We start from the raw sequence: 21,994 nt of genomic DNA, 5'->3' as shown, positions 1-21,994 counted from the left end.
CATTCTACTTGGACAGAACTAAGTCCCCATAACTATTCCTTTCGCTCGCGGAAAAATCCGGATGCTCCACAATATTGGCTCAGCGACTATCCAAATGGGTGTCTGGTTGCTTTAATTGCTGTTATCAAGAGTGAAACTTGCTGCTTCCATCCAGAGTCCTCACACACTCATAAGGTCAATTTCTACCTTGATCACATTCCTTCAAGATGTCCCTATCTTGGAAATCTGCAGAGCAGCAACTTGGGCCTCTGCCCACACTTTTGCAGAACATTATGCAATCCCTGGAAATTCAGCCTCTGATGCCATCTTTGGCTCCACAGTACTCTCTGCAGTAACAGATTCCATTCCAAAGTCCCAGCCTTCAGTGGTGGGTACTGCTCGGGAGTCACCTACAGTGGAGCACACATAGGGATACTACTCAAAGAAGAAGATGAAGTTGCACACTTTGTGCAGTAACAATGGTTCTTTGAGATGTGTGTCCCTATGGGTGCTCCACAACCTCTCCGCCTCTCCTCTTCTTCAGAGTTCTCCATAAGGGGTCTGTAGTAGAGAAGGAATTGAGGGGAGTTCACCCGTGCAGTGCTAGATAGCTTTGAAGCAGACCACAAGGGAGAGAAAGCACATGTGCGGGCTCAATGGACGCTGCTACCAAAAATTTCCGATTAGAGACGCAGGGATGTAGATACATCTACAGTGGAGCACCCCCAGGGACACAACTCTCAAAGAACCACTGTTGCTGCACCAGGTGAGTAATGTCCTCTTTTGTTAAGTGCTCCCTTAGGGTATGTCTACACACGAATTAAACACCTGCGGCTGGCCCAGGTCAGCTAACTTGGGTTCATGGGGCTCAGGCTGCATGGCTGTAAAATTGCAGTGTAGATGTTTAGGCTCAGACTGGAGCCCAAGCTCTGAGACCTTACAAGGGGGGGAGTAAACACAAAAAAAGGGAATGGCAATGGATTTGGTAGAGAGAATATTCAGCGGGAAGATGCCAACAAGCCGTATTTTCCCTTCCTACAATAATAACTTACAACTTGCCTGCCTGAGGAACTCAGTTTGGGAAAGAAGTCTTCAATACTTTATTTAATAATGGAAAAACACTGCAATGAACAAGTGGATTTTGGAGGCTATTTAAAATTGTTCATAGTTTCATTTTGTTTGAACTGTATATTGCTAGTAAATGAACTTTCTCTTTTTTTCCCCACTGCCTCATAAAGATATTAATGATGCTATAGAAACTTTTTCTTGATAGCTGAATTAACTGTCCATTTGAGCTTCTCTCTTACGCCCCTCACTTTCAACATCTTTATTAATATGCACGGCATTGTAGGAAGGAGAGTGAACTAGCAGTTAAAGCAGGGTAGTAAGTACTGTTCCCTTTCCAGGGAGTAGATCAGGGAAACTAGATGGTGTTATGAGTGTTATCGAGGCACTCTGTTCTGACTGTGAGATTACCCTCCTTCCCATGTGGAGTATATTAAGGAATTCCCTTCTGAATACTGGCAAGTCTGAGGAGATATAGTCATAGCTATTGTGGCCATATTGGCCCTTTCCCTGTGTGTTCCCCTGAATTTAAAAGATCTGAAGAAAGAGAGCCTTCTCCCAAAAGTGGTTCAAGGAAAATGGCCCTCCCCAGAATTGTCCTGCCCGGATCAGTCACTCTTGCTCGTATCAAGAAAACAGTCTCTCCTTTTACTTGTCCGAGGTACTCTATCTAAAGAACTAGAGGTGTCTGTCAAACATCTGTACATCGATACAGATCTTGATGATAAAACATCTTCAAATGTGTCGGGGTGCATCATCTCCCTTTCCTGGAAAGCTTAGAAATGATAACTAGTATCTTAAAGATCCCTTCAGTAACATCAGAGAAAATGACACACCTGGTTCTGGATATTCTGGGTTCGCTTTCCAGAAGTAAGATACCTTACTGCTTCTTGACACAAAGTATACCTAAATAAACCTGGTTAAATCCATCATCTAAACCAGCAGTTGCTAAGAAATCGGACACATTTGCATCTTCAGGGCTTCTTGTTCTTCCAGACCTACTCAGCTTCAAATTACTTGGTAGTGGCAACTGCCATTCTAAGAGCAAAAGGGAGTTGAGTCCACTCTACCCTTTCAGACAGAGTAAGAAGCTGGTAGATACTCTGGGTAGAAAAGTGTTCTATGCCACACCAGGCACCATTAGAGTGGCAAACCATGAAGCGGTAGTGTCCAGATATCAATATTGCCAATAGGAGGAAATAGTACTGTTTTGCCAAGTCACTGCTGGAAGACCAGAGAAAACTGGCCAAAGCCCTTATCATCAAAGGTCAATTACTTGCTTAGCACATATTAAGAGCATCCTTCTGTGCTTTTGATGCACCATTCACAATTACTTTGAGGGGCTTCTCCTTGCCATGTTTGTGAATACTCCTGCAGGTGCTCCAAAAACAAGAACCCCAAATAGATTTCCATTTAATGGTAAAAATGAGGAGTCAGGTGGCACCTTAAAGAGTAACAGATTTATTTGGGCATAAGCCTTCATGGATAAAAAAACACTTCTTCAGATGTTTTTGTGGATACAGACTAACACGGCTACCCCTGTGATACTTGACACCATTTAGTGGTGTCTAACTGTTCAGCTGTAGATCAGATGAAGTTCTGGAGAAACTGAAAAAGACATCAGGCCTATTGCAAGATCTATAGGATTTCTCAGATGACTAGGAAAAGATTTGGGATAACTGTCTCTCTATTCCCTGTTCATTTAAAAAGAAACAATTGTAAGATGCTCATGTTCAGCATCAGCAGACATGCAGACCCTACAAACAACAAGCTAAAGGGAGATTTGCTGCATAATCTTCCTCTGCACTAGCCTCAGGTTTGACAAGATGAACGAGAATCCCAGACCAGTTTTAAACCTGTCTGTCTCCCCTTAAAATCTGGAAACTTTCTTAGATTACTATAACCACATCCAGTGATCTTGGAGATCATCCAATAGTGCTGCTCCATTCAATTAAACACCATCTTTTTCTCCATCACCCCTTGTTCATTCCTTATCTCTCTTCAGGGATCTTCTTCACAAGAATTTACTATGATCAAAAGTTTTGCTGCTTGGGTCAGGTGCCATAGAAGAAATTTCCTGAGGAATTTCAGAGGAATGAATTTTTTTTCAGATAATTTCTGACCCCTGAGATAGAGGCTTCCAACCCATTCTAGACCTTCAGAGAAGCTCAATTTACTCATCAGCTCACATTCCACATGCTTACCCTAGTCTCTCTCATATCTGTCTTATCTACAGAGCACTGGTTTGATTTGCAGGATACATATTTTCACATCTCAGACTTCCTTATTGAAAAGGTTAATTATTGTTGTGACTAAGATAGAGATCATTACAAAGTGGCTTCCCTTGTGCCTATCTAAAGCATCTTGAGTATTCATAAAGTACCTTGCAAGAACACAGGAGATGTCAAAGTATTCATGTCTACCCTTATTTGGATGATTGATTGACTGAGGGGTTCTCCTAGGAGAATCAAGCAAAAGTTATGATACAGACAACACATTTCCAAACACCAGGGTTCAAGATATATTGGAAGATGTCATACACAGCTATAACCCAGATGACAATTTTATTGGGGCAGCTTTTTTTCTTCCAGAAGAAAGATATTTAGAGTAATAGTAATACTCAGGAGAACTCATTTCAAACAGTGATGTTCCTCAAGCTGATGGGCCTTATGACCTTGATGTACGTATCTCCATATGCATGTCTAAAGGCGAGGCCTCTACAATACTGGCTAGCAAGACATCATGGATTTGAATACAATTTATTTTAAGACATTTCAGCATTAACTCCTTGGCTCCATTGGCCACAGTCATCTTGGATGCTTCCAATTTTGGCTGGAGAACTCATTACAAGAATTTGATCATTCATGGTCAGTGGAATTTCTGGGAGGAAAAATCCATATCCGTGTTCTAGAATTAAGACCAATATATTGGTATCTCAAGTCCTTTCGCCCTTGACATGGAGAGTGTTTCAGGTAGCTATCAATAACGTCACAGCAGTATTTTACATGAACATACTTGGGTGAGGATACAAAGAGACTGTGGGAAAGGTGCATAGTACAGCAAACTTATCCTATAGCTCTCCACTTTGCAGACAAGAAAAATATATTCTACTGGCAGATTATGCTATGGTGGCACATTTTTGGTTCTCTGTTTTGTTTTGTTTTTTTTAATTTGGGGTATATGTTTAGTTTGAGCCTTTCTTATGGTGTTTTTAAATAGTTTCCATGAGTGAAATGCCTGCAAGCTGCCTGTGACTGTTCCTTGTAATGTCTGTTCAATTAGCTTCCTCATTTTTATGTCGTTCACCTTTTTGAAGTTAAATGCTATTGTGGACCCTGAACCAAGCATGAGAATTTAGGGTTCGGATAATATACCTAAGAGTACTTCTCATGTACTAACCTTTCTGAGATTTTTTTCAGCTTTAAAAGTAGTGAAATCAAATTTGGACATCATTTTCCTCCAACTTTCTGCAATTTTTTTTATTCCCAATATATTATAAACCTTTTTTTCTGGGTAAGACTCTGTAATGAGTTGTAGAACTCCAATTTCTAAAAAGGGATTTGCTCGTTCCACATTCATGCCTTGGAAGAAGGGTCACTGAAAAGAGGGGGAATTTGATTTTGGCATGGTGTTCAACTGTAGAGATTAATCTGTCTGATCACTCTGGGCACTTTTTCAAAGGCACAAGTGGCAGCTTTTGGTGCCTGCCATTTATCCCTTTTGAAAATCTGTCTTTTCTTGGACCCAATAGGCTAAAGAAATTTGAAAGTTGTACCTGGAAAAATTGAGCCAAATGTTTTTTGAAGGAATAATGGAAAGGGCAAAATACAAAATCAACTTGGGGATTCTCTAGCAGATTTTCAAAAATACTATTTAACATGAACAGTGTGAAGCAGATTCCCTCAGGAAAACAAAGATATATCTGTTTCCTTTTTGACTGCCGAAACATTTTTGTTCTCTTGTCTAAACTTCAATGGGCTTGGGAAAATTCCAAGACTCCTTGCGTTTCTGAAAAGGTCCTTGCACTGTCCCTTCTGTAAGATGACTGGCTTAGATCTGAAAATGTGCTTGTAAAACTGCATTTTTAGTTTTTCTAAATTGTAGTCTGTCCTAAAACTAAGACTTACAGCTATGTGTAACCTAATTTTTGGCATTCTTCAAACTTCATAAGATCTTCAAGCAAAGAGACAGTGAGGATCTGATATTTCTAATGTAATAACAAATAGAAATATTTGTGGAAGGGTCTCCCTTACATTCAAATGTAGTGCTGCTAACTCACAATTTTTATTGCAAGTCATGTATGTTTGGTGTTTTACTGAAAGCTCAGGTTCTTGCAGTCATGTAATTATGTGAAAATTTCAGCTTTTAATTAAAAAGAAAGAAGTTTCTAGACCTCGTGTTTGCAAATAACAGCTTGAAAATGCAGCCTAAATGCCCAGAAAACTGAAAACCTAAAGACAAAATTAATCTAATTTTTAAAAAGTCTTGTGATTTTCTGGGGCCTGACTCATGACTTTTGAATATTTGGGACTGATAATAATGCAAAGGTGAAAAGAAAAGGGCAAAACAGTTGTTTAAAAACATTCTTGTTTCAGTTCATCTTGATATTAGATAAAGGCAATTGTTGAGTTTGGGCTTTTGAAATTTGATGAGCAACACTACAAGTAATGAACTTTTTTCTTTGCAGATTAGTTCTAATATTTTCAGAACACTTCCACCAAGTGATAATCCAGATTTTGATCCAGAAGAAGATGAACCTACTCTTGAAGCCTCCTGGCCTCACATACAGGTATGGGATTACTTTTTCAACCATTTGAAATGTAGAAACTAAATGGTGATGTATTCCTATGGATATTTCTTGGAAAGAACAATTTATTGCATCTTATAATTTTCCCTTCTAAATTTAGAAACGTTTGGATTATTTTCTGAAAAAGTTTAAATGCATCTTTCTGCCACACTTGCACACATGAGCCCCTCAGAAAGGAGTTAGGTGTGTTTTGATTCTTGAAACCAAGCCCCTATATTTTTATTATCTTATCATAGCTGAAAACCTGGCATATGTTTCATGTAAATACAGTATAGCAGTATTTTGCCTTCACTTTTATCACAATCATATTCAAACATTGCACATTCTGTATACCTAATAGCGGGTTTTCTGTATAGTTTAACTAAAGTACAGATGTATGTCAACAAATTTAGTTTTCTTTTTGACAGTAAAGAAAAAGGAGCAATAGACTTACTTGTCTTGCTCAAAAGAAAAATTATCTCCCTCTTCTTCCCCCCCCCCCCCCAAAAGCCTACAATACAGGCATTGTAATTGGATAACAGTTGGCGAGTTATTTCATTGTTTCACTCCTGTACCAACCTCGTGACTTTGTAGCAGTGCTCTATTTATCAGGATTACAAGCAAACATAGGTTGTAGTCAGAAGGGTTTTGATCGCATGTAGTGACCATACAGTAGCTTCAGCAATAAAGTATCTAGTATTTAAAGCCTGGGTTTGTGGGAGGTGTCCTCTTGCAGTAAATCAATAGGGAGCAGATAATTATACTACTTGGTGCGCACCACTACGTATCATTTGGTGATTTCAAATGCCACTTTTTGACTATATAATCCATAATTGTGCTACTTTAGTTAAATAACAGAAAATGGTGCCATGAATATTCCCTACAAAAAGTACCTGTTCAAGGCAGTATTTGGACGCTTAGTCAAGTTAAAGATACAAATTTCCCTGAAGACTGACCATTCAGCCGAAGTTCCTAATAGCAATTAACCCCCTGGAGGAAAGGAAAATGTCTTTGACTGAATTTTACCTGCATGAGAAATAGCTATAATTGCAATGGGTCAGAGGCTTGATGAAAGGAAGGAGATTAGAGCAGATTGCTCCTACGTACAGTCAACACATAGATCAGCTATATCAAAGGACTTTGGTCGATCAGGAGTAAGAACTGAGAAATGCCTGTGAAGTTCACTTGCAGGCATAAGACCTCTCCCTGTAGAAGTGATATGGTTCTCTTGACATGCTCAGCTCTTCTTAGAGTATATGTTTCTATGGGTGCTCCACCCTAGTGTGTGTGTGCTCTCTGCCAGAGCCTGCAAAGCAGTGTCTGTGCAGAGCAACACCTCGTGCTTCCAAATAAGGACATATAAACAATCACGAAGCTGCTGCCACTCACCTCCTTCTCAACCACCTCTGGCTTGAGACAGAGCAGTTGGATGTCCACTGTTCTCAGCTTCCCACTTTTCTTAACCATAGACATTCTTTTTTTTCCCTTTAGTTCAGTTATTTTATTTCTTCACTCCTGTTCTGTTTAGAAGGGAGCTCATTTACATCAGTGGGGCTTAGCAGTATTCCCATACCTGGACATTTGGCTCCTCGGGTCAATCGGCTCTAGCGGTCCAGTTGGCAACTTCTAAGGCTCTAACCCTATTTCAGTCTATGGGCCTTTGTATCAATCAGCATAAGTCTGCATTGACCCCAGTCCAAAGAGTAGACTTTTTCAGAGCCACTGTAGACTTCCTTACCGCCTATCTCCCCAAAGAGATTTTCTACTCTGTCTAGTCTTATCTCAGCAATACAGCACAGCCTGCAAACTGCAAGAACCTGCCTACAACTCGGACCACATGTCGGCCTCCACGTTCGTCACGCCTCAAATGAGATTGCACCTCAAATGCCTTCATGTGGCTTAATACTGTGTACATCCCAAACCGTGAGTCCAAACTCATCACAGTACCTCAAAGTTTTGGTCTCTCTCAGGTAGTGGAAGGACCCACTGAAGGTCTCCATAGGAACCCCTTCATCAGACCCCCACCACCCTCAAAAATCCTCCCAATAGCTAAATATCTCTTCTCTTTTGAGATGCAGGAGGAGCTCACCTCCAAGAAGCCACAGCCCATGGCAAGTGGTCTACACCAGAGGTCTCGTGCCACCTCAGTATCCTGTTCAGTATGCTTATCAGCACTTCCTACTCACCATACAGGACCAGTTCATCAGAATAATGCTGGACAACAAGGAAGCAATATAATATAGCAACCAACAGGGTGAAGTCAAAAGCCAGGTCCTTACTCGCAGATTCACTAAAACTGTGGAACTGGTGCATTTCCCATCAGATGGAAATCTCAGCATTTTATCTTTCAGGCCTACAGAATACAATTGCAGATTCCCTGAGCAGAAAATTCCTTAGGACCATGAATGGGAGCTCAATTATTCTGGCTTTCACAGCATCTGCCAGACCTGGCATCTCCCAGAAACAGACCTTTTGGTCACCCCAAAGAACATGAAATGTCACCTTTTCTGCTCCTAGGGAGGACATGGCTGCAATTCATTGGGAGATCCACTGATAATACAGTCGAACCCATTTATCTCGACCTCGGTTAACTTGCCAATCCTATTAAGTCGACGTTTTAGAAGTGGAACCGCCAAACTCCCTCTTTGTCTTATCGGTTTCTCATCGGTTATGTCGATTCTTTAATCTCGCCGAACCCTAATATCTCGAGCACAGAAGAGCGCCGAATTTGCCACTAACCGAAGTCGAGATAAATGGGTTCGACTGTAACTCCGGCGGCGGCCCTGCCCGGCTCCTGCCGCATCCCTCCCCGGCCACGTGACTCCTGCCCTGGCCCCGGCTCCCCAGCCGCGCGGTTCCCCAGCCGCCCGGCTCCCCGCGTCCCCGACCCACCGTGTCCCCAGCCGCCCGCTCCCCGGCTCCCCAGCCGCGCTGTTCCCCAGACGCCCGGCTCCCCGCGTCCCTGGCCGCCCGGCTCCCCGCGTCCCCGGCCGCCCGCTCCCCGGCTCCCCAGCCCCGCGTCCCCAGCCCCGCGGTTCCCCGCGTACCCGCCTGCCCGGCCCCGGTCCCCGCTTCCCCGCCCGCCCGCCCGGCCCCGCTTCCCCGCCCGCCCGCCCGGCCCCGCTTCCCCGGTCCCCGCCCGGCCCCGCTTCCCCGGTCCCCGCTTTGCCGCCCGCCCGGCCCCGCTTCCCCGCTTCGCCGCCCGCCCGGCCCCGCTTCGCCGCCCGCCGGCCCCGCTTCCCCGGTCCCGCCCGGCCCCGCTTCCCCGGTCCCCGCCCGGCCCCGCATACCCGGTCCCCCCTTCCCCAGTCCCCGCCCGCCCGGCCCGCATACCCGGTCCCCGCTTCGCCTGCCGCCCGCCGCCCGGCCCCGCGGACCCCCTCCCCGCCTCGCCTGCCGCCCGCCCGGCCCCGCTTACCCGGTCCCCGCTTCGCCTGCCGCCCGCCCGCCCGGCCCCGCTTACCCGGTCCCCGCTTCGCCTGCCGCCCGCCCGGCCCCGCTTACCCGGTCCCCGCTTCGCCTGCCGCCCGCCCGCCCGGCCCGCTTACCCGGTCCCCGCTTCGCCTGCCGCCCGCGCCGCCCGGCCCCGCTTACCCGGTCCCCGCTTCGCCTGCCGCCCGCCCGCCCGGCCCCGCGTACCCGGTCCCCCCTTCGCCAGCCGCCCGCTCCCGCCCGGCCGAGCTTACCCGGTCCCCGCTTCGCCTGCCGCCCGCCCACCCGGCCCCGCTTACCCGGTCCCCGCTTCGCCTGCCGCCCGCCCGCCCGGCCCCGCGTACCCGGTCCCCGCTTCGCCTGGCGCCCGCCCGCCCGGCCCCGCTTACCGGGTCCCGCTTCTTTGGCTGCCCCGCTCCGGGTCCCCGTCCACGGCCGCCCGGCCCCGCTTCCCCGTCCCGCTTCGCCGGATCCAGCCACGTGCAGGCACCGCGGTAAGGGGGCAGGGAGGGGGTGTTGGAGAGAGGGCAGGGGAGTTCAGGGGTGGGGGGGTGGATAGGGGTTTATCTCGATCATCGGTTATCTCGACGCTTTTTGGCAAACCCCTAGGCCGGCGACATAACAGGGTTCAACTGTACTATGGTCCCGTATCCTGCTGTATGCTTACCCATCGCTACCCCTCATTCTCAAGACATTACTCAAACTGCAACAGAAAAGAGCAAGAGCTATCCTCATAGTGCTGCCCTATTCAAGACAAGTGTGGTACTTTAACCTCCTTCGTCTATCTGTGGCAGTGCCTCTCTGTCTTCCTCTCTCCGGAAGGATCTCTTGTCACAGAATTCCGTGACCCATATCCATCTAAACCACTCCTCCCTGAACCTGAGAGGATGGTTCTTGAGCCTGGGGCTAAGCTGTTAAGATAAGTCCAGTCAGTTCTCCTATCTAGCAGGAAACTTTAGTTTTGCAAAACTTACCTTACACGTCCGTTCCCTGTGTTCTCTTCACTTTTCTTAAGCATCAGAAGTTCCACTGTCTAAAATCCTATATTACTTGTTTGATTTAAAGATTCAAGGTTGATCAGTGAGCTCAGTCAGAGTACATTTGGTGGCTATAATAGCTTTCCACTCACTCATTGAGGGCTTCTCAATTTTTGTCCACAATACTACAGCCAGATTCCTCAAGGGCATGTATAACTTGCTTCTCTCTGTACAGAACCCGGCCCACCCAGTGGTACCTTAATTTGGTTCTCAGTACTCTGAGGAAACCCCCCTTTTACCAGTGGCTACCTGTTCCCTCCTTCACCTCTCTCTCACAATCTTATTCCTTATAGCTATCATTTTAACTAGACAAATGGAAAAGCTTGGTGCTCACATGGCAGATCCACCATTTACTACCTTCAATAAAGATAGTTATACTATGTGTGCATCCTTACTTCCTCCCTGAGGTCTCTTTGAAATACCATATTAATCAAGAAATCAATCTACCAGCATTCTACCCAGAACCTCATGCCTCCAGAGAGGAAATTAGCCTACATACCTAGATGTCAGAAGGGCTCTTGCCTTTTGCCTTGACAGGACTACGATATTCAGGGCGTCCAGATTATTTGTATGATTTGCAGAGATGGTGAAGGGACAGCCTATTTCCACGCAGACTGTCGAAGTAGGTTTCAGGATGCATTTTAACTAGGGTTGTCAAGCAATTACAAAATTAATCAGGATTAATCTCATGATTAAAAAAATTAATTGTGCGATTAATCACACTGTTAAACAATAATAGAATGCCATTTATTTAAATATTTTGTGATTTTTCTACATTTTCAAATATATTGATTTTGATTACAACACAGAATACAAAGTACAGTGCTCACTTTATATTTATTTTTTATTACAAATGTTTGCACTGTAAAAAACAAAAGAAATAGTATTTTTCAATTCAAATATAAGTACTGTAGTGCAATCTCTTTATCATGAAAGTTGAACTTACAAAAGTAGAATTATGTAAAAAGAAAACTGCATTCAAAAATAAAACAATGTGAAACTTTAGACCCTACAAATCCACTCAGTCCTACTTCAGTCAATCACTCAGACAAACACTTTTGGTTACAATTTGCAGGAGAGAATGCTGCCCGCTTCTTGTTTACAATGTCACCTGAAAGTGAGAACAAGTGTTCGCATGGCACTGTTGTAGCCGGCATCACAAGATATTTACATTCCAGATCTGCTAAAGATTCGTATGTCCCCTTGTGTTTCAACCACCATTCCAGAGAACATGCATCCATGCTGATGATGAGTTCTGCTTGATAATGATCCAAAGCAGAGTGGACCAACGCATGTTCATTTACATCATCTGAGCCAGATGCCACCAGCAGAAGGTTGATTTTCTTTTTTGGTGGTTCACGTTCTGTAGTTTTTGCATCTGAGTGTTGCTCTTTTAAGACTTCTGAAAGCATGCTCCACACCTTGTCCCTCTCCAATTTTGGAAGGCACTTCAGATTCTTAAACCTTGGGTCAAATGCTGTAGCTGTCTTTAGAAATCTCACATTGGTACCTTCTTTGCGTTTTGTCAAATCTGCAGTGAAAGTCTTCTGAAAATGAACAACATGTGCTGGGTCATCATCTGAGACTGCTATAACATGAAATATATGGCAGAATGCGGGTAAAACAGAGCAGAGGACAGGCCATTCTTTCCCAAGGAGTTCAGTCCCAAATTTAATTAATGCATTATTTTTTTAATGAGCGCCATCAGCATGGAAGCATGTTCTCTGGAATGGTGGTTGAAACATGAAGGGACATATGAATCTTTAGCAGATCTGGCACGTAAATACCTTGCAGTGCCTGCTACAAAAGTGCCATGCCTATGCCTGTTCTCACGTTCAGGTGACATTGTAAATAAGAAGCAGGCAGCAGTATCTCCTGTAAAGGTAAACCAACTTGTTTGTCTTAGCAGTTGGCTGAACAAGAAGTAGGAGTGAGTGGACTTGTTAGCTCTAAAGTTTTACATTGTTTTGGTTTTGGGTGCAGATATGTAACAAAAAAATCTACATTTTTAAGTTACACTTTCACGATAGAGATTGCACTACAGTACTTGTATGAGGTGAATTGAAAAATACTGTTTCTTTTGTGTATCATTTTTACAGTGCAAATATTTGTAATAAAAATATTAAGTGAGTGCTGTACATTTCCTATTCTGTTGTAATAGAAATCAATATATTTGAAAATGTACAAAAATATCCAAAAATATTTAATACATTTCAATTGGTATTCTATTGTTAACAGTGGGATTAATCGCGATTAAATTTTTTGAGTTAATCTCATGAGTTAACCATGATTAATTGACAGCCCTAATTTTAACCTGTTGTGAATCTACTGGGATGTAGCCCCCTCAGAGTTGATAGCACACTTCACTAAGGCTCAGTCTACATCTGGATCTCTACTGAAAGATGTTCCTGTAGTAGACATCTGTAGGACTGCAACTTGGTCTTCCATTCACACTTTTGCCAAGCATTACACCAACTTACCTGTTTCCAGAGATATTACCTTTAGTGACACAGTCCTCCTAATCATCTTGGACTTGCCTTCTCAGCACCCACCTTCTCACTGAGTTTACTGCTTGGGAGTCTCCTACAATGTAGCATCGATAGGGACACATACTTGAAAAAGATGGAGAGGTTACTTACAGTAACTTGAGTTCTTTGAGATGTTTTGTCTCTATGGGTGCTCCACTTCCCACCCTCCTTTCCCCTTGGCTGTAGTCAAACAGGAACTGAGTGACGGTGAGTCCACATCTACTTATATTCCCGAGGTTGGAAGCATGAGGTACTGATCTGCATAGGCCTGCAGATACTGCTTTGCATTCTCCAGTTGAGAGCACACAGACATGCATGCATGCTATGGTGATGCACCTATAGGGACAAAACATCTAAAAAAAACTCAAGTTACTAGGTGAGTAACTTCTCCTTCTGTGCTGTATATTTGTCTAGAAGGAATCAGTTGAAGAGTCTGAATTCCACAGATACTATTTGAAATTGTTGTCAGCTCTTCACCCTTATACTGAGTTACTCATCCTGATGAACAGGTTTTGGCCAGGCAACTTAATTATTGATTCATTATTTTTCCCGTACATGGTTGGTCATTAGATTTGGATGCTGCTCTTTGGTTAGAATTGTTCATTCCACCATAATGGAAGCAGTTTGGCTTTTTCCTTCCCTTCTTCCAAGTTCAGATGTCCACTGCTGGACTGCAGCAGCACTGAGCCCTAACACCAGCTTAAACTGCCTCTCATCGAGTGCGCAGCTTTAGGATTGCTGTTCTTGAAAATTGAGTGCTTTCAAGTCGAAGAAACTCTGACTGCTAGGAGAATCACTGAATTGGATTTTCAGTAATTGGAACCTGTTGGTGCTTGTAGAATAGCCTGAGGATCTGGTTTCTTGTGCTTTGTGTGTCAGTGCATCCTGTCCCCACCCATGACTGGCTTCCTTCAACAATATAGCAGAGTTCTAGCCCATAGTTGCAGTTTCTCTACCAGCAGACATTTCAAATGGCTGGGCTCTGCAGAAAAAAAGGAAGCCTGAATTTCTCTGGTCTCCTCACAGATTCTTCTGTGTGAGCCACAGCAACCTGTCCCAAGTTGTCATTTTATTGTGCCTGTTTGCAGTTATCTACAGAGCAATGCAGTAATGATGTAATAATTTGTACCACCAGTCTGCTAGCACACAATCCAAAATGCTGTAATCTTTAAATAAAATAATTAAAGACACAATTGCCCCAGATGTGGCACAGCTGTTAAAATAGTGCAACAAGTCAAAAGCAATTCTGAGATAGTTTGGTTGAACTGTTAGGGTCTAGACCAAGAAGATTTAAGATGACACCAATAACTATTTCTCAGTATAAGAAATTGTGGGACTTGCTAACAGTGGAGTTATTCGCATAAAAGCACAATGGCAATATACTAGTGGCCTCCAAGGAAAAACATCAAGGCACAAAAGCAGTAGATCTCTAGAATTTCTACAGAATAATCCTCTTCCAAGGGCTTCCAAAGAAAGCATTCTAGAAAGCTCAAGTTACCAGTTTTGTGTCCTAGAAACAGCAAATGGTAAGTCTGCCTAGACATCAGAAGAAGAGCCAGCAGAGCTACCTAAATTCTCCAAGTGTTCAGGATTCTCATCTGGCGTATATCAGAAGTCTGATTTTTGGAATGCTGAAATAGTTTTTTCACTTTGAAAAGTGCATTCCTTGAGAACAATAGCAGTAACGTTGGTTCCAGAACTGTTGGTAGTATATGAGGAAATATGTAAAGCAGCCACATGGTCATTGATGCAATTAGCAGAAGTCAGACATGCAACGGGGTGTGCCATGCTGTAGCGTATCAGGAATCTTCCATTAGCATCAGTCTTGTTTTATAGGCAACACATGTAATGACACCTATAGTTCAGGTTGCCTCCTACTACCCATTGCAAAACCATATAACTTTGTCACACTTGAACAGTTCTGTCTGGAATTTTTCATGCCAGGTATCTGCCTGGGGCTTTTTTTTTTTTTTTTTTTTTTTAAGGTGAAGGATGGGTGGGAATTTCAGCAAAAATGATTCAGCTGTTTATGAGAACGTTAGGGAAAATTATATTCTTCTAACCATGTTGACAAATTTGTTGTAAGGTTCTTTAAGCAGCTCTAGAGCCTCCATCACAAATATTATGTGACCGTGTAATTAACTGTCTCATAATGCATATACACAGGGGAGTAGAATTAGAATTGCATGGGCAAACTTTATTCTGGCATTTCCTAACTTTTGCATGCTTGATTTTGCAATGTTTTCTCTTTTAATATAATTTTGTTTTATATAATGTGTATAGTTTCAAATCCCTCTTAAATGGCTACTGCTAAATTCCTTTTGTCGGAATCTAGGAATTTGTCGGGGGGGGGGGAAAGAGGAGAAATATTGGGAGAAATACTGCAAATTTCCTTTCTTGGGCCTATCAGGTGCACTGATTCAAAACCCCTTAATTGAGAATTGTTATGATAATCACAAACACAGATACAGGCACTTATGCATTTATCATGTATTTCATGATGGTGCATCACAGGCATTTTTCTACCACCTTATTTGTTCTTTATTTAGGAAGTCTAGTTAATTTTTTAGGTATTGGTTCTCCAAAAGGATTTGACTAGCCTTCAGTAGGATTCCATCCATGTATCACCAGATGTTCTAAGGGCTGTAGTTTCAATATGTGAATAAAAGTATTACTCCTCATAGATTTCTAAGGCCTACTCAATAGTGGCCATACAATAGCATTTCAACAGGGTTTTAATACACACAGCAGCGCTAAAATGGTAGTTGGTTACAACCAAGGCCTCATATCTCTGATGATACTGTATACCTAAATTTATGTGCCACACCCTACCTCTATGAAACACATTTCCACCTCCAGCTCTCACTGCATAAAGAGTCCCCACTCTTGTGCATCTAGTGGGTTGGGAGAGGAGAAACAGATTGTAGTTGCCACCCTGCATTTCCCTCCCCTTCTACTATGACTTGAAGCATGCTGTTTTCTATATTGAGCTTCTAAGGATCTCAAGGGTGAGGCATGAACTCTGGCCCCTCAATACCTCTCTGGTCTGTTACAAGTCTTTTGCTCCCCTCAGTTCCTTCCCTCCTGTGGATCTGCCAAGGCCCATGGGAGGGGGACCAGCACTTCTGAACACTTTAGGGGGTAAAACTATATATGCTGTATCATGTTGGGTCTAAAGTCTGCAACAAAACTCTGCTCTTTGGATTGGGGTATCAGGTATAGAGAAGCCTAACTCATAGTAAAGATTAAACTTTAGTGCATTTGTCCAGGTTTTTTAAATACAGATTAATTTTTTAAAATTATAGTTTATATCTATCTCTGGGAAGCAAACTTTCATTAATTCCCTTCTTAAAAAAATATATTCTAATGATGCACTCAGGTCTGTTTGTATTCATATTTGAGTCCTCGCCTCTTAAGTTATACAGGCTCTTAATTGTACACTTATTGATGCTATAATATGTTCAATATCCTATTTCCCCATTTAAAATAACTAGAAATAAGAATATATTTGGTAGTTTGGACCTTTACTAGTTTAGTAAAGAGTAGTGGTAAATTCTACAAAGTTTTCATTTTAATGTTTGTTTCTAGTTGGTGTATGAATTTTTCCTGAGATTTTTGGAGAGCCCAGATTTCCAGCCTAGTATTGCAAAGCGATACATTGATCAGAAATTTGTACAGCAGGTGAGTGTAACATTTTTATATTTAATAGTCAATTAACTCTTAACTGAAAGGGATGCTGTTGTGGTGTTGGTTTGTATTGCACAGCTGAATATCTAAATAATACAGCACAATTTTACTTGTGTAAGTCATAAAATAACCAGCTTTATTAAAATGTAATTCTTTGTACTGTAACATGAGAATCCTTTGTTTGCCAACTATTATGTTAGCAGAGGAACATCTATATGGACTACATGTAATCTGGGAATTCAGAAACATATAAAACATAGAGATAATAGTGAGTTGTTACAATTTTTTTTCTTAACATACAATAGTTTCAATTTGTGGAACAAATTGAAGTTTCTTAGTGATATATACTGTACTGTTTCCCCATGAAATAGATAATCCTCAGTGCTGTGCTATTGTAATGGCTTTGTGACTCTCACTACGTAAGCTAATATTTTTGTGATGGTTCTCGGGGCACCCAGGACTGTAAATTGCCTTGTTACCCCCAGCATGAGGGGGACTTGTCTGTACCTAGCTGGTTGTCTGCTCCATAACACTACCAGCCTTTCAGCCACTGAAGCACTCTCTTCTGGGCTCTGCCAGCCTTGTCTTTGCCTTGCATATTAACAATAGATGCATCCCAGTCCCCAAGTCCCTTTTGAAACATTCTGTTGTGATATCCAGCCCCTGACACCAGTTAGTCACAGAAATCCCAGGTCCTCTGCCTCAAAAGTACCCCAAGTTTACCAGTTTTACCTTAAAGCACCGCTCCTGTATAACACATAGCACTCATAATAAAACAGAAGCTTTATTTAAGAAAGGAGAGAATTATGCTACAAACAAGAGACAGTGATGGAAACAAATAGTTACAATACATAACAAAATAATAAAACTCAAACCTGGGTCAACACTTTATATTTAGCTTTCCTATCTAAAAATAGGTTTTCCTCCCAAAGTTCAGTCTGTTGCAGAGCTGGCTGCCTTCACAGGAACTAGGATCCAGTTTTTCGTGAGAACACCCCTGCTCCTCAGGATGTCTCCTCAATAAAAAGATCCAAAGTGCCTTTCCTCACTGTGTTATGTTGAAAACAGTCTTTTGTCTTTATTCATAGGCAGGGTGATTCTCTGTTTGTTGTAATGTTCCTTTTTTACCTCCAAGTGGTTTCGATTACTTGCAGTTGTCTCTGATGGTTTTCCATTGAAAGTCTTGGAATGGAGCAAGGCTAGACAGTTGAGTCTTGCATTCCCTCACTGGCTAACCAAGGCAGGGTGACAACTCTCGCTTGCTTGATTGAGTGGGCCATCACTGAGATGTATGTAGTCCCCGTTTGACTAACGTTTACTCCCAAGTCCCTAAAGCATACTTCCAATATAAATACATTATTCTCTAAATATTACCTGTACTTACATCTCACAGGATTATGAATCTTGACAAGTTATGAACAACAAACCAGTTAGTATAAACAAAAGCATAAAATGTGTAATGCATCATATTTGTTTTGAAATGAGAAGTCATTTAGGTATATTTTCTGTTACCTACCAATATCCGATCCAGACAGAAAGTACTCATAGTTGTGATGGCTGTGAGATTTTTTTTGTTCTACAGCTTTCTTTATAAAAGCACCATAATTCTGTCAGAACTTCACTCTTTCCTTTCTCCTGAGAAAATGTACATGATTATCTTTTCATTTTACAGAATGTAGGCCCTGATCCTGCAAACACTTATATTTGTGCTTAACTTTAAACACATGAATAGTTTTGTTGAAATCAGCAGGCTACTTGTGCCTATTTAAGCATGTGTATGTCTTTGAGGATAGGGGCCTTAAATAAATACCTCACCATCATTTGTGAGAATTGTTTACACATTTTTGACGCTATAAAGTGCAATACTTTCTAAATGTTGAGTTATTAGATAAAACTATACAAAACTGTAATCAAAATGATTTATCTAAGGACATTTAATCCTAGTTGAAATGACTTAACTGAAGTGCGTTGTATAAGAAGCTTCATGTTGGGTTTAGGTGTAGTTTTTAGAAGATTAAATGACAAGGGACAGTAAAATAAAACTTCTGAGTTAACAAGTTACATTAATTTATTTAATATTGAATATTTGAACAGAATTGTAAGTAACAATGTTTGCTTCTAATAATACTTTAATGATTTGTGAATTAGAATTAACAATGACAGTTTAATTCTTTTTAAAAGGTAATATCTCAGATTTTTTTTTAAAGCTGTTGGAGCTTTTTGATAGTGAAGACCCACGAGAGCGTGATTTCCTAAAGACAGTCCTTCATCGAATTTATGGAAAATTCCTTGGATTAAGGGCATTCATCAGAAAACAAATCAACAACATTTTCCTCAGGTACATTATAGATTTAGTTCTTTATAATAGCCTAGCCTGATGCGGGATTCAGTGTGGATATTACAAGCCTGGCACAGATGCTGGGTAGGTATTCGGCTTGCTAGTTCATTCTGACTTCACTGCTGTTGTTACCCACACTAGCTGGATTCAAGCTAGCTTGGGTAGGCTAGCCTTGCTTTTGCTGTGAAGACATACCTTAAACCCCAAAAGAGCCAACTGACTTTTAACTTTGAAGAAAAACAAATGTTAGAAATAAAATAAAATACATTTGATAAGGAGTTTCACATTTAGAAATTATTTCCCTCCTTAGTTTCATTTTATTAGTGTATTGATTGCTATTACATCTTATTTTTAACAGGTTTATATATGAAACAGAACATTTTAATGGTGTTGCTGAACTACTTGAGATATTGGGAAGGTAAGTTTTGGTTCAATAATATAAAATGAACAGTTGAACATTATTTTTTGTGTTCCTATCCAATTATTTCGGGGGTGGGGTGAAAGAATTGTTCTGATGCTTATAGTGATGAACTGAGATTATTGGTATATTTTTATATTTCCATGTTGCTATGCAAATATAGAATTAGAAATGTGTACTTTTCTGTAAATCTTAAAGATGATCTGCAAAAGATTTCTTTTTAAATTGGGCGTCTCTTTTTGGCTTTGGCATGATGCATTAAAAGCATGAAAGGTAGCTTTTTCCTTAAAAAGGGCTTTGTTTTCCCTTGCTTATGCTTTATCTTTAAAATATCGACATTTCTCAATCTTGGCTTTGCTAAGAGACTAGTTGTGTATCTCAGAGGAGTATATTGTTAGCTCTTACACCTAAATTGAAGATATTAAATCTTTAACAGGTTTTTCCTTCTCTACCATGTTAGTCATTAAAGCTTTGTAGGTGTTAAAACAGTCTGACTGAATATCCTTTCCCCTCACAGTTGCTCATCTTTCCCCCTCTGAGATTTTTGTGATGGTACTCCACAGTTGACATAGATCTATTCTGCATTGGTGAAATTTACCAAAAAAATTCCTACCGGTTCAGCTGAATACTTGTTAAAGTTAATGAGAGCTGGAGGGAGACTGAACTTCAATGATCAGAAGCATTTTTATTACTGCTTCAATTAGACTTGCCTTTTAGCAGGTTTAACTAAAACATTGATTCTTCCTGCAAGAGCATGTCTACAATATGGCTCCCATATACAGGATTAGCTGTGTCATTGATGATTTTTTGGTAAATTTCACTGGTGTACACATGGCAATGGTGTCTACCCTTAAGAAGCAGGACCTGAATTTGTAAGGTAAAAAGCATACTACTACCTCCTCTCCAGCCCCCATTTTAAAAAAAAGCCACCAAAACAAATAAACTTTCAGGCCTTATTTATGTGTCAAAGTAGTAAAATAGGACACAAGTCTATCTCTTCTCTTTCAAGGTCACCTTTTAATTATTGTGGGTGGACAGTGTGTCATCCTCACTAAGCTCTATGGTTAATGTGCCTCGCTAAGCTTCAGAGTGATTTCAAGATGGAAAAATCTTAGAAAGTTGAGTCTAGATTATCACCAGAGATCACAAAAGGACTGAACTTGTCTACTACAGACATTGATAACTGAGGTACGGCCTTATACCTATTGATAATAGCGGAGGATGGGCTTCCTGCCCACTTCCCAGTCCCTAAAGTAATAGGCACATTTTGCAAAGTACATATAAAAAATAGTCAGCTTTCAATACAGTAGTTCTCAGTCTACCAAGAAAGAGAAAGTTTCCCCCATTTTTTAAAGATGAAATAATTGTGCTTATTCATGTTTTTCAGCATTATTAATGGTTTTGCACTGCCATTGAAAGCAGAACACAAACAGTTTCTTATGAAGGTGTTGATTCCTATGCATACTGCTAAGGGATTAGCTTTGTTTCATGCACAGGTAGGTTTTTTGAAAAATTATTGGAACAGAATATATTTTATTAATATATATAAACCTTATAATTTTTTCCATACTTGGGGGGGAAAAAGAAATTGAGAAGTTTTAAATGTTCTTTCTGACATAAAGTTGTTTAACATACGCTGTTAAGAGTAGAAGAGCACAACAATGTGGTTTAGTCATGGCCTGCATTTGAAAACTTCTTGGTTTTTTACTGGTTTATCGCAACTCAGACATTATTTAAGCTTGGTACTTTTTTATATTGTCATCTTCATGTAACAAATACTGTTACAAATACTGTTTACAAAAGAATAGAGGAATCTTGAATGTCTTCCTTTGAGAAGCATATTTTTTCTTCTTCGAGTGCTTCTTCATGTCAGTTCCAATCAGGTGTGTGTGTTCGCACGTGCACAATAGCTGGAAGATTTTTCCCCTAGCAGCATCTGTGGGGTCAGCCTGGGCGCCCCCTGGAGTCGCGCCTTCATGGCACCCAATAAAGGGCCCTACCGACCTACCACCCCCACAGTTCCTTTTTACCACCAGTGACAGTAGCTGGAATTTACCCTTGCTCTTGCTTTGGCAAGCAGCTTAGCAGTACTTTAGGTTTTCGCTGTAGATAGTTAGTTAGTTCTAGTTGGTTAATATAGCATAGTTAGTTCACTTATAAGTTTGTTATGGGGGAGTCCCCCCCTCATTTTTCTTCTCCCCTTATTTGATACCAGGGAATGCAACGATCCCCGGGCTTCAAAACTTGCCAAGACTGCACGAAGCACATGCCTAAAAGTGACCCTCCACACCTCCTGTTTACGGTGTCTGGGCGAGGGTCACCAAAAAAACAGCTGCAAGATCTGTTGCAAATTCTGACCGAGAATTCTTAAAGAGAGAGAGCAGTGGCTTAAAATCCTCCTCATGGAGGCAGATCTCCAACTTCAGTTGGACCCAGGCACTGAGGATCCCGGTCCCAGTATGTCATCTTTGGCGCAAAGCACTCCAGTGCCGTCTTTGAGAGATCCGGTGTTGAAGAAAGACGCTGCCAAGGAGGCTCGGCACCGTCATGAAGCCTCTTGGGAGCACTCCAGCCTTTGGCACCAGTCCCAATCGCTGGCGCAGAAGAAGAAGAGGACAGGAAGAGGCCAATCCTCCTTGGTAAGATCCAAGGGACCAACTGTCAGTGGCACCTCAGTCGGGCTATGGCTCCAAGGCTCATCCTGGACTTGCGAGAACTCAGCGA

General features: G+C 41.8%; 1 protein-coding gene across 1 annotated transcript in view; it reads left to right on the top strand.

The window, feature by feature from the left end:
* PPP2R5A (protein phosphatase 2 regulatory subunit B'alpha) overlaps positions 1-21,994 on the top strand; it is a 106,067-nt gene that overhangs the window by 57,345 nt on the left and 26,728 nt on the right. The window contains exons 3-7 of the mRNA XM_045010152.1: positions 5,732-5,833; positions 16,416-16,508; positions 18,722-18,852; positions 19,211-19,270; positions 20,658-20,766. Of these exons, the coding sequence (XP_044866087.1) occupies positions 5,732-5,833; positions 16,416-16,508; positions 18,722-18,852; positions 19,211-19,270; positions 20,658-20,766 (495 nt within the window). The remainder of the gene's footprint in view (positions 1-5,731; positions 5,834-16,415; positions 16,509-18,721; positions 18,853-19,210; positions 19,271-20,657; positions 20,767-21,994) is intronic.

Source organism: Mauremys mutica, chromosome 3, assembly GCF_020497125.1.
Source record: "Mauremys mutica isolate MM-2020 ecotype Southern chromosome 3, ASM2049712v1, whole genome shotgun sequence".
NCBI classification, from domain to species: domain Eukaryota; kingdom Metazoa; phylum Chordata; order Testudines; family Geoemydidae; genus Mauremys; species Mauremys mutica.
This window is presented reverse-complemented; position numbering and strand designations above follow the sequence as displayed.